Source organism: Bufo bufo, chromosome 3 (genome assembly GCF_905171765.1).
Source record: "Bufo bufo chromosome 3, aBufBuf1.1, whole genome shotgun sequence".
NCBI lineage: Eukaryota > Metazoa > Chordata > Amphibia > Anura > Bufonidae > Bufo > Bufo bufo.
In genome coordinates, this window is record NC_053391.1 from 694,164,096 (window position 1) to 694,177,870 (window position 13,775).

At 51.0% G+C, this 13,775-nt stretch overlaps 1 protein-coding gene across 1 annotated transcript in view; it reads left to right on the forward strand.

Moving 5' to 3' along the window:
* Window positions 1–1,957: 1,957 nt before the first annotated feature.
* Window positions 1,958–13,775, forward strand: part of CLPB (caseinolytic mitochondrial matrix peptidase chaperone subunit B) — a 54,586-nt gene continuing 42,768 nt past the window's right edge. Inside the window, exons 1-3 of the mRNA XM_040426573.1 lie at window positions 1,958–2,394; window positions 6,267–6,318; window positions 6,775–6,861. Of these exons, the coding sequence (XP_040282507.1) occupies window positions 2,055–2,394; window positions 6,267–6,318; window positions 6,775–6,861 (479 nt within the window). The 5' untranslated portion in view covers window positions 1,958–2,054. The remainder of the gene's footprint in view (window positions 2,395–6,266; window positions 6,319–6,774; window positions 6,862–13,775) is intronic.

Here is a 13,775-nt window from a genome sequence, read left to right on the forward strand (position 1 = left end):
GTATGCAGTATAGCGCCCTATAGTATACAGCACCACACAGTATGCAGTATAGCACCCTATAGTATACAGCACCACACAGTATGCAGTATAGCGCCCTATAGTATACAGCACCACACAGTATGCAGTATAGCGCCCTATAGTATACAGCACCACACAGTATGCAGTATAGCACCCTATAGTATACAGCACCACACAGTATGCAGTATAGCACCCTATAGTATACAGCACCACACAGTATGCAGTATAGCACCCTATAGTATACAGCACCACACAGTATGCAGTATAGCACCCTATAGTATACAGCACCACACAGTATGCAGTATAGCACCCTATAGTATACAGCACCACACAGTATGCAGTATAGCACCCTATAGTATACAGCACCACACAGTATGCAGTATAGCACCCTATAGTATACAGCACCACACAGTATGCAGTATAGCACCCTATAGTATACAGCACCACACAGTATGCAGTATAGCACCCTATATTATACAGCACCACACAGTATGCAGTATAGCACCCTATAGTATACAGCACCACACAGTATGCAGTATAGCACCCTATAGTATACAGCACCACACAGTATGCAGTATAGCACCCTATAGTATACAGCACCACACAGTATGCAGTATAGCACCCTATAGTATACAGCACCACACAGTATGCAGTTTAGCACCCCACACTATACAGTACCCCACAGTATATAGTAGAGCAGTATAGACCCCCACACTATACAGCACCTCACTGTATACAGCACCCCAAACTATACACGATACAGCCCCCCACACTATACAGTACAGCACTCTACACTATACCGCACCCACAGTATACAGCCCCCCACACTATACAGTACAGCAGTATAGCACTCCCCCCACTATACAGCCCCCCCCCCCCCCACACTATACAGGCCCCCCACACTATACAGCCCACCACACAGTATACAGGCCACCCCCCCCCCCCCCCCACACACACACAGTATACAGCCCACCACACAATATACAGCCCATTACACAATATATAGCCCACCACACAATATACAGCCCACCACACAGTATACAGGCCCCCACACAGTATACAGCCCCCCACACAGTACACAGCACCCCACTATACAGTAGTTTACAGTATATTAAAATAACAACCCCATGTCACCTTTTTCTGATGTAATCTTTACACAGAAAAGCTCCACAGTTAACTTCTGCAACACTCCTGATAGGACCTGTGATGACTTCATAGCCATGTGACCAGTAATTGCTAGGTTACTGGTCACATGGTAATGATGTCATTAAGGTCCTAGATCAAAACTCATTAAGGTCCTAGAATTAAGATCATTAACACAGTACGATCATGATGCCTGTGTAGCCGACAGCCTGACACCCGGGGCAGTAGCTAGCAGGGCTCAAGAGGCAGCTGCCTTGGGCCCCCCCAGGAGCAACTGGGCCCAGGGCAGCTGCCCCTTTTGCCCCTTGGTAAAGACGGCCCTGGCGGCAACGCTGCTAAATGACGGTTGGGAAGTTGGCTGGTGGGTTCACTGGGCAGGCGGGCCCCCAGGCAAGTGGGGCCCCCGGGCAACTGCCCAGCGTGCCCATTCGAAAAGACGGCCCTGCCGTACAGCGCCTAGAAAGTCTAACCACAAAAGGAAGCCATTCTGGAACCGTCCATGGCGACTATACTTACCTCAGCAATCCTCCTCTACATTAACATAAACGGAGACTTACAGGGGGCGCGCACTATTCTTTTTATTCTAGTGTAGAAATGACGTCACAACGTTTATAATACGCGAGGAATGACCTCAGCTGATGTAATGTAACCTAACGTCAGCTGCGAGAACTACAGCTCCCGGCATGCACCGGGACACCGCGCCGGAGCTTGTCGGGAAATGTAGTTCCTCCTCCTGACACCTTTGCCTTCGCCTCTCACTGAGCAACTGCAACTCCCAAGATGCAGCGCGCCAGTGACGTCATCTAGGTCACCACCGCCAGAGGTCTGGGAAAGTGACAGGACGCGTCTATCTTTGCCGCTTCGTATAGCCGTTCCCTGTGTGGTTCCTGCTCATGTGCAGCACCCGAGTGTCCGGGCTCGGTCTCTCCCGGCTCCTCGCTTCCTGTCCGGTGCTTTCATTTCGGGCCGGGAGAACGGAGGTTCTGCGCCAACGCGTGACAACCGGGCAGCGTGTAGCGTCAGGACTGCAGTGCCGGCTTCTCAACACTGGAGGGCGCGCCGAGCTCGTCAGTCATCGCTCACAACTTAAGGGACTGCAGTATCAAACATCCGTCGCTGGAGGCCGCCAAAGAGAACGTAATGATTGGGACGGATCTCCCCAGCATGGAGCGCCCCTGCTCGCTGCTGCCGCCCTGCTGGCCTATTGTTATAGCGGAGGAGACACGACCAAAGGTGATGAGGGGGGCGGGGTCAGAAGAGTAGTAGTCAAGGGTAGCAAAGAGTTAAAGGGTTTATCCCATGATTAATGGTAAAAAAAAATCAGGGATCATATAGTACATGGCAATCTACAGGGTGGGCCATTTATATGGATACACCTTAATAAAATGGGAATGGTTGGTGATATTAACTTCCTGTTTGTGGCACATTAGTATATGTGAGGGGGGAATCTTTTCAAGATGGGTGGTGACCATGGCGGCCATTTTGAAGTCGGCCATTTTGAATCCAACTTTTGTTTTTTCAATAGGAAGAGGGTCATGTGACACATCAAACTTATTGGGAATTTCACAAGAAAAACAATAGTGTGCTTGGTTTTAGCGTAACGTTATTCTTTCATGAGTTATTTACAAGTTTCTGACCACTTATAAAATGTGTTCAATGTGCTGCCCATTGTGTTGGATTGTCAATGTAACCCTCTTCTCCCACTCTTCACACACTGATAGCAACACCGCAGGAGAAATGCTAGCACAGGCTTCCAGTATCAGTAGTTTCAGGTGCTGCACATCTCGTATCTTCACAGCATAGACAATTGCCTTCAGATGACCCCAAAGATAAAAGTCTAAGGGCATCAGATCGGGAGACCTTGGGGGCCATTCAACTGGCCCACGACGACCAATCCACTTTCCAGGAAACTGTTCATCTAGGAATGCTCGGACCTGACACCCATAATGTGGTGGTGCACCATCTTGCTGGAAAAGCTCAGGGAACGTGCCAGCTTCAGTGCATAAAGAGGGAAACACATCATCATGTAGCAATTTCACATATCCAGTGGCCTTGAGGTTTCCATTGATGAAGAATGGCCCCACTATCTTTGTACCCCATATACCACACCATACCATCAGTCTTGGAGGGATCTATCCAATGTAGGTTAGTGTCAGACCAATAGCGGTGGTTTTGTTTGTTAACTTCACCATTCACATAAAAGTTTGCGTCCTCACTGAACAAAATCTTCTGCGTAAACTGAGGGTCCTGTTCCAATTTTTGTTTTGCCCATTCTGCAGATTCAGTGCGCCGATCTGGGTCATCCTCGTTGAGATGCTGCAGTAGCTGGAGTTTGTAAGGTGCCATTTGTGAGTAGCTAATATCCTCCGAAGGGATGTCCGACTAATGCCGCTCTCCAGTGACATGCGGCGAGTGCTACGCTGTGGGCTCTTGCTGAATGAAGCTAGGACAGCCACTGATGTCTCTTCATTAGAGACAGATTTCATGCCTCCACATTTTGGCAAATCCAACACTGAACCAGTTTCACGAAACTTAGCAAGCAGTTTGCTAACTGTAGCATGGGAGATGGGTGGTCTCGTAGGGTGTCTTGCATTGAAATCTGCTGCAATGACCCGGTTACTGCGTTCACCAGACATCAACACAATTTCTATCCGCTCCTCACGTGTTAACCTCGGCGACATGTCAATGGCTGTAAACAAAGAGAAACTTGTAAATAACTCATGAAAGAATAAAGTTACGTTAAAACCAAGCACACCATTGTTTTTCGTGTGAAATTCCCAATAAGTTTGATGTGTCACATGACCCTCTTCCTATTGAAAAAACAAAAGTTGGATTCAAAATGGCCGACTTCAAAATGGCCACCATGGTCACCACCCATCTTAAAAAGTTTCCCCCCTCACATATACTAATGTGCCACAAACAGGAAGTTAATATCACCAACCATTCCCATTTTATTAAGGTGTATCCATATAAATGGCCCACCCTGTATATCCAGCTGTTGGTTTGGGGCGGGGGGGGGGCGGGGGGCAGTGGAAGGATGGAACTAATCTTTTGCTTTGGTCTAAGGTTAGTTTCATACTAGCATTTATTATCTCCGGCCGGAAGCTACTGGACCCCCGCTGGTCTCATCCACTATAATGGGGACCGGCAGCGATCGCACCCCGGCAAACATGCAGGACGCGGCCAGAAGAAAGCCGCTGCACGCACTCAAATATTTGCCGGGTTGTGGTCAGATTATAGAGAACGGGGCCGGACAGCGAGGCTGTGACCGGGGGAGGCTGTGACCCGGGGAGGCTGTGACCCCTGGGAGGCTGTGACCCCTGGGAGGCTGTGACCCCTGGGAGGTGTGACCCCTGGGAGGCTGTGACCCCTGGGAGGCTGTGACCCCTGGGAGGCTGTGACCCGGGGAGGCTGTGACCGGGGGAGGCTGTGACCGGGGGAGGCTGTGATCGGACAGGCTGTTCTCCACCGGTACAGGACAGACAAATCGCAGAGAGAGCAGACAGCAGGTGGCGCTAGAGCAGTGATGGGGAACCGTCTACAGACCGAGTGCCCAAACTGCAACCAAGACCCCTCATTTATCACAGAGGGCCAACTGGCAATAACCTGAAAAATACCGGGGGCCTAGTATTAAAAATGTCTTATTAGTGGCCCCCAGTATTAATAATGCCCCAGGAGTGCCCCCCCCCAGTATTAATAATGCCCCAGGAGTGCCCCCCCTCCTGTATTAATAATGCCCCAGGAGTGCCCCCCCCTGTATTAATAATGCCCCAGGAGTGGCCCCCCCCAGTATTAATAATGCCCTAGGAGTGGCCCCCCTGTATTAATAATGCCCCAGGAATGGCCCCCCTGTATTAATAATGCCCCAGGAGTGGCCCCCCCCAGTATTAATAATGCCCCAGGAGTGGCCCCCCCAGTATTAATAATGCCCCAGGAGTGGCCCCCCAGTATTAATAATGCCCCTGGAGTGGCCCCCAGTATTAATAATGCCCCAGTATTAATAATGCCCCTGGAGTGGCCCCCAGTATTAATAATGCCCCAGTATTAATAATGCCCCAGTAGTGGCCCCCCAGTATTAATAATGCCCTAGGAGTGGCCCCCCAGTATTAATAATGCCCCAGGAGTGCCCCCCCCCCCCCAGTATTAATAATGCCCCAGGAGTGGCCCCCCAGTATTAATAATGCCCCAGGAGTGGCCCCCCAGTATTAATAATGCCCCAGGAGTGGCCCCCCAGTTCTAATAATTCCCCAGGAGTGGCCCCCAGTTCTATTAATGCCCCAGGAGTGGGCCCCCAGTATTAATAATGCCCCAGTAGTGGCCCCCCAGTATTAATAATGCCCCAGTAGTGGCCCCCAGTATTAATAATGCCCCAGTAGTGGCCCCCCAGTATTAATAATGCCCTAGGAGTGGCCCCCCAGTATTAATAATGCCCCAGGAGTGGCCCCCCAGTATTTTTAATGCCCCAGGAGTGGCCCCCCCTCCCCCATGCATGTAAACAGCCCCTGCGGCCCCCGACTTCCCTCTGCTGCAGATCGTGTCTCTAGTTCTTGCACATTGCAGCTGTCAGTGCTTGCCATCCCTGTGACGTCCTGCAGGTGGCGCCCTCGTCCTCTACCTTTCCTTCCCCCTTTATTCTTGGTTCAGCTTCACAAAGAAATAGAGGGATGCACTGATGATATATTTTGGGGGGGGGGGGGGTGTCTGGGATAGGAGAGAATCCCCCCAATATCTGCACTCTCTGCGTAGATTTGTCGCCCATCTGTCAAGGCTCTGATCAATCCCGGAGGTAGACGGCTGCCAGCGCTAAGTCAGTAGGTGGCGCTGTCTCCTGGAGGCTGCTGTGCCGCGCTGTGTGTCGTTCTTCTGGTCAGTCCTCCAGAGCTGAAATCACAACTCTGCTGATCTCAGGCTATTCGCTACTGCCCCCTGCTGTCTCAGTACAGAGCATGCTATCCCAGTGGGAGTTGTAGTACACCCAGTAGTGGACAGCAGTCAGAAAAGATCATTGAAATCACAGATCTGAGGCCGTGCGGCTGTGGGTGTGACTGGAATATAGGACATGACGTGACCTTGTGCATTCTCCCCTCTCTCCTCTCTGCCTCCAGGTGAGCAGTTACTAGAGGCGGCCCGGACCAGTAACTTCAGCGATGTGGACAGGTGAGCCGCTCAGGGCGGTGGGATCCATTAAAGCAGGCATGCTCAACCTGCGGCCCTCCAGCCGTGGCAAAACTACAACTCCCAGCATGCCCGAACAGCTTACAGCTATCAGACTACAGCAGGGCATGGTGGGAGTTGTAGTTTTACAACAGCTGGAGAGCCGCAGGTTGAGCATCCCTGCCTTAAAGCGACACTGCACCTGTGGCAGCCGTCAGATGTCAAATCCGCCAGGGATCGGCGTTCGCCATTTTCACTTGTATTTAATTTTGTGCGGTGTAGAAACCGTTAGCAAGTTGCTGTTGACAGATCTTATGACAGCGGCTGCCCTGCTTTCTGACCGTTTCCATTTTGCACAAAGGGAAAAACAAGTTGTGAACGGAGAGCAGCAGAATGAAGCTGGCGGAGCCCAGGACTTCCTGATGTGCCCACAGTAATGGTGGATTCTTCTCCTTGTAGACTACTGCGGCAGAAGGTGGACCCCAACTCTAGGCACAAGCTTGGCTGGACGGCGCTCATGGTGGCTGCCATCGGGAGGAATCAGAGGTAGGTGGTGATCGTAGGTACTACCCGTACACGAGGGCGCGGGGACAATAAATCTGTTCACAATAGGCTCCCAGGTCTGCGCTTCCTGCAGGTAAGTCCCCAGCTGCACTCATGACACTCGTGTTAGAGGTGAACTTAGCTACTTCCTCACTCTCTGATGACATCACTAGACTTCCCAGAATTCCTTGTTCTCCATCTTGTCACCTCCAGGAGAGGGCGGTGTCTCTGCTCTGACACAACCGTAAAGGACATGTAAACATTTAGTCACTGACACCAGATTATGTGTCGGGCCCTACAGGTGGAGACCGAATCAGGGGATGGCTGGGGACCCTGCCTGGGAGGATGGAGAACTGGGGGCCCTGCTTGGGAGGAAGGAGAACCAGGCCCAGGGACCCGGCCCGGGAGAAAGGAGAACCAGGCCGGAGGACCCTGTCTGGGAGGAAGGAGAACCAGGCCCGGGGACCCTGCCTGGGAGGATGGAGAACTGGGGGCCCTGCTTGGGAGGAAGGAGAACCAGGCCCGGGGACCCTGTCGGGGAGGAAGGCGAAACAGGCCCGGGAGGACAGAGAGCTTGGTCTGGGGATCCTGCCAGGATGAAGGAGAACCAAGCCCATGGACCCTGCCAGGGAGGAAGGAGAACCAGGCCCGGGGACCCTGCCAGGGAGGAAGGAGAACCAAGCCCATGGACCCTGCCAGGGAGGAAGGAGAACCAAGCCCATGGACCCTGCCAGGGAGGAAGGAGAACCAGGCCCGGGGACCCTGCCAGGGAGGAAGGAGAAACCGGGGAACCTGCTCGGGAGGACAGAGAACCGGGCCTGGGGACCCTGAACAGCAGGAAGGAGAAAAGGGCCAAGAACTATGCCCATTAAGAAGGAAAACCAGGCCCGATGACTGCCTGGGAGGAAGGAGAAAGGGGCCTGAGGACCCTGCCCAAGAGGAAGGAGAACCAGGCCCAAGGACCCTACTCAGAGGAAGAAGAACCAGGCTCAGGTACTACCCTTTACACAGGAGATATGGCGCTCCCTGCAGGATTGGTTAGGTTTGCGCTGTATATGGGAGATATGACGCTCCCCGCAGGATTGGTAAGGTCTGCTCTGTACACGGGAGATATGGCGCTCCCCGCAGGATTGGTGAGGTCTGCGCTGTACACGGGAGATATGGCGCTCCCCGCAGGATTGGTAAGGTCTGCTCTGTACACGGGAGATATGGCGCTCCCCGCAGGATTGGTTAGGTCTGCGCTGTACACGGGAGATATGGCGCTCCCCGCAGGATTGGTAAGGTCTGCGCTGTACACGGGAGATATGGCGCTCCCCGCAGGATTGGTGAGGTCTGCGCTGTACACGGGAGATATGGCGCTCCCCGCAGGATTGGTAAGGTCTGCTCTGTACACGGGAGATATGGCGCTCCCCGCAGGATTGGTTAGGTCTGCGCTGTACACGGGAGATATGGCGCTCCCCGCAGGATTGGTAAGGTCTGCGCTGTACACGGGAGATATGGCGCTCCCCGCAGGATTGGTAAGGTCTGCGCTGTACACGGGAGATATGGCGCTCCCCGCAGGATTGGTAAGGTCTGCTCTGTACACGGGAGATATGGCGCTCCCCGCAGGATTGGTTAGGTCTGCGCTGTACACGGGAGATATGGCACTCCCCGCAGGATTGGTTAGGTCTGCGCTGTACACGGGAGATATGGCGCTCCCCGCAGGATTGGTAAGGTCTGCGCTGTACACGGGAGATATGGCGCTCCCCGCAGGATTGGTTATGTCTACGCTGTACACGGGAGATATGGCGCTCCCCGCAGGATTGGTTATGTCTACGCTGTACACGGGAGATATGGCGCTCCCCGCAGGATTGGTTATGTCTACGCTGTACACGGGAGATATGGCGCTCCCTGCAGGATTGGTTATGTCTACGCTGTACACGGGAGATATGGCGCTCCCCGCAGGATTGGTTATGTCTACGCTGTACACGGGAGATATGGCGCTCCCTGCAGGATTGGTTATGTCTACGCTGTACACGGGAGATATGGCGCTCCCCGCAGGATTGGTTAGGTCTGCGCTGTACACGGGAGATATGGCGCTCCCCGCAGGATTGGTTATGTCTACGCTGTACACGGGAGATATGGCGCTCCCTGCAGGATTGGTTATGTCTACGCTGTACACGGGAGATATGGTGCTCCCCGCAGGATTGGTTAGGTCTGCGCTGTACACGGGAGATATGGCGCTCCCCGCAGGATTGGTTAGGTCTGCGCTGTACACGGGAGATATGGCGCTCCCCGCAGGATTGGTTAGGTCTGCGCTGTACACGGGAGATATGGCGCTCCCCGCAGGATTGGTAAGGTCTGCGCTGTACACGGGAGATATGGCGCTCCCCGCAGGATTGGTAAGGTCTGCGCTGTACACGGGAGATATGGCGCTCCCCGCAGGATTGGTAAGGTCTGCGCTGTACACGGGAGATATGGCGCTCCCCGCAGGATTGGTAAGGTCTGCGCTGTACACGGGAGATATGGCGCTCCCCGCAGGATTGGTAAGGTCTGCGCTGTACACGGGAGATATGGCGCTCCCCGCAGGATTGGTAAGGTCTGCGCTGTACAGGGGAGATATGGAGCTCCCCGCAGGATTGGTTAGGTCTGCGCTGTACACGGGAGATATGGCGCTCCCCGCAGGATTGGTTAGGTCTACGCTGTACACGGGAGATATGGCGCTCCCCGCAGGATTGGTAAGGTCTGCGCTGTACACGGGAGATATGGCGCTCCCCGCAGGATTGGTTAGGTCTACGCTGTACACGGGAGATATGGCGCTCCCCGCAGGATTGGTTAGGTCTGCGCTGTACACGGGAGATATGGCGCTCCCCGCAGGATTGGTAAGGTCTGCTCTGTACACGGGAGATATGGCGCTCCCCGCAGGATTGGTTAGGTCTGCGCTGTACACGGGAGATATGGCGCTCCCCGCAGGATTGGTAAGGTCTGCTCTGTACACGGGAGATATGGCGCTCCCCGCAGGATTGGTTAGGTCTGAGCTGTACATGGGAGATATGGCGCTCCCTGCAGGATTGGTTAGGTCTACGCTGTACACGAGAGATATGGCGCTCCCCGCAGGATTGGTTAGGTCTGAGCTGTACATGGGAGATATGGCGCTCCCCGCAGGATTGGTTAGGTCTGCACTGCAGACAGATGACCCCTAATCCTTGCATGCACCCGCTTTGGCTGCGGGGTCTTCTCTATGTATCAGTTTGCTCTTCAGACTGGCCTCCATCTTGGCTCATGTCTTCCATGATGGTTGCACATGGGGCCTGTGTGGTTCGGTCCTCGTACGGCACACATATTGTTCCCCTCCCCTCCCCCTTTGTGATCCGCATCTTGATGTTTTTCCCCCGCGCCTCCATGTTGACTCTGTTCCCAGGGTGATGGTCTCTGCCGCCTTCCAGTGTTTGCCCACCAGATCCAATGAGTCGTCTGAAAAGAAATCCAATTTCGGAACGGCATCGGACCGTCCGCACTGGCGACTTTTGATGTTTCAAGTTCATAAGTGACAAAAAGGACGTAAATGACTTGAACCAACACAGGATTAGCGCCGGCGGGACAATGGCTGCATATCCGCTCTCAAGCGGCACGACCCGTGCGATGAGTTCGTGTGTGGCGCCGGGTTTTGACAAGATGCCATGACAAGCTCAATGCCAGGAGGAGCCCCTCAAGGTCGTCTGGTAAGAGGCTTTCTCGGCCCCCTGTTTGTTTTCCTTTCATGTCTTAGTGCTCATCCTGTTACTGAGAGGCGAGGACAATGGCCGCCTGAGCCCCCGACACTATTGACTCTTCCAGGTGATCGCCGGAGCAGAACCCAAGTGGAGGAGAAGTATCACAGGAGCCGCGTCTGATCTCTGCTGGGAAGGTCCGCATCCCCCCCCCCCTGTCCATGGGGTCACGGCCGAAAGAGGGGGACATGACCTGTGAGGAGAGGAAATGCTTGCGCCCCCATCTTACCCTTATCACCTGTTACTTTGTAGCATTTATTTTTATTTTTTTTCTTGAGATTATTATTATTTTTTTAACCCTGTTTTTGTTTTTTTGCTTTTCCGTCATTGCAGACATATGAGGGCTTTGTGTTTGTGTGCGCCATTATTATACTTTTTTAGTTTTTTTTTGGTCGGAGGATAGAAAAAAAATCAAATTCTGCAATTCTGCCATCTTTTTTGCTTTTTTAAACTTACGGCCTCCAGTTTGTGTTAAGTTACTTGTAAGGGCGGTTTCTCGCCAGCGTTGGGAATTCCGTTATAACGGAATTTTAGGGACCCTTTAAGAGGCGCTCTGTTTTGTTCCGTCCTAATATATTTCTATGGGCGCAAATAACGGTTCGGTTTTGTTGTTATGTTATTCATGAGGAAGAAAAAAAGTCCTGTTGACGAAACCTTAACGCTGGTGAGAACCTTGATTCTGCGATACCAGAGTTTTATTTTTTATTTTTTTTGCTTTACCACTTTTAAGCCTTTTTTCTGTACAACACATTTTTTTGCGTCACCGTGTCCTGATAGACGTAGTTTTTAGTTTTTCTATGGATGGAGCTGCGCAAGAACCAATTAAATTTTTTTTTTTTTTATATTATTTTTTTTATTTTATTGGTACATTTTTGGGGTATATGTGACTTTTTGATCACTTTTTATTCATCTTATTTTTATTTTATTTTTTTTGTGGGGGGGGGGGGGGTGACAAACTGCGGTTCTGGCATTGTGTATGCATTTATTTGATGTTTACCATGTGGGATCATCGACCGCCGCTTTAAGTTACATTTTTAGATTTTATTAAAATGAAATAAAAAAATAAATGTTTAATTTTATTTAATTAAGTATTTAATTTTTTGGTTTATTATTTGTATTATGTTTTTTTTTTTTTTTTTTTTTTTATTCTGTCCTATATATCAGTGTTTTTTTTATATGCCAGAGACAATATTATATATTTAGTTTTATATTTTTTATATTTTTTTTCTATTTCCAGTTTTTTTTCTAAATTTTTAGGATTTTTTTTTGTTTTATAAATCATCACTGGTATTTTAGGCCCTGTTCACATACGGATATGACACGTGGCGATCGGTCGTTGGATAATTTCCTGACTTTTTCCCTCAGTCCCTCATTATATTACTGTTCTGTGTTGGATTATCAGATGCCAGATTAAGGGCTCGTTCACACCACCGTATGTTGTTTTTTTGTTGTTGTTTTTTTAGTGTTTTGCGGGCCGTTTTTAACAGATCCGTTTTTTTGTTTCAGTAGTGGTTCCGTTCCGTTTTTCCATATGGCATATACAGTAATTACATAGAAAAAATTGGGCTGGGCATAACATTTTCAATACATGGTTCCGCAAAAACGGAACGGATACCGAAGACATACGGAGTACATTCCGTATGTGTTCAGTTTTTTGTTTTTTTTGTGGACCCATTGACTTGAATGGAGCCACGGAACGTGATTTGCGGGCAATAATAGGACATGTTCTTCTATCTTTGAACGGAAATACGGAAACGGAATGCATACGGAGTACATTCAGTTTTTTTTGCGGAACCATTGAAATGAATGGTTCTATATACGGAACGCAAAAAACGTTTGAGTGAACGAGCCCTAAAGGAACCAAACTGCAGTGCAGCAGGGCACACGTCAGGGCCCCTCCTGCCCCGGGCTGAGCCTCATTTCCTCACCCCCTGGCAGAGGTAATTAGAGGAGGCCATAGGCGGGCACGCCCGGAGGTCACACCCCACTGGTTGACTGGTCCCAGCTGTCCGCGGCCAGGCTCAGGGGTGTTCAGGCCGCGCTGCCCAAATACACGTGGACTCCTTGTCTCTATCGACCACCCCAGCCATGAATGTGTAGTGGGATCAATAGAGGCGCATCCCCACGAAGGACGGGAGCGGCTTCATCATCTGCTCTACCCGCAGATGTCCGGGCCTGCGACCCTTAGTGTCCAATGATACAGACCGTTATGCTACTCCTGTCACATCCAGAGCTGCAGACACAGTCCTTGCAGTCTTTCATTCGCATCCAGAGCTGCAGACTATTATGCTGTTACATCATGTCTAATGCTCCACTCGCATCCAGAGCTGCAGACTATTATGCTGTTACATCGTGTCTAATGCTCCACTCGCATCCAGAGCTGCAGACTATTATGCTGTTACATCGTGTCTAATGCTCCACTCACGTCCAGAGCTGCAGACTATTATGCTGTTACATCATGTCTAATGCTCCACTCGCATCCAGAGCTGCAGACTATTATGCTGTTACATCGTGTCTAATGCTCCACTCGCATCCAGAGCTGCAGACTATTATGCTGTTACATCGTGTCTAATGCTCCACTCACATCCAGAGCTGCAGACTATTATGCTGTTACATCGTGTCTAATGCTCCACTCACGTCCAGAGCTGCAGACTATTATGCTGTTACATCGTGTCTAATGCTCCACTCGCATCCAGAGCTGCAGACTATTATGCTGTTACATCGTGTCTAATGCTCCACTCGCATCCAGAGCTGCAGACTATTATGCTGTTACATCGTGTCTAATGCTCCACTCGCATCCATAGCTGCAGACTATTATGCTGTTACATCGTGTCTAATGCTCCACTCGCATCCAGAGCTGCAGACACAAGTCTACTGCTACATCACGTGTTATAGTCTAGTAACCTCCAAAGCTGCAGGCACAATTCTGCTTTTAAATGATTTCTCATACTCCAGTCACATCCGGAGGTGCACGCAAGATTGTGCCGTTACGTCATGTCTTATACTCCAGTCACATCTAGAGCTGCATTCACATTTTTGCTGTTACATCAGATCTTACTTTCTGATTACTTCAAGAGCTGAAATCAGACTTCTGCTCAGGCCTTGTATGTTTGCCTGCTCCCTGCTGGTGGATTGCTTCATCCCACCTTTAAATATTCCCCTTGTCCT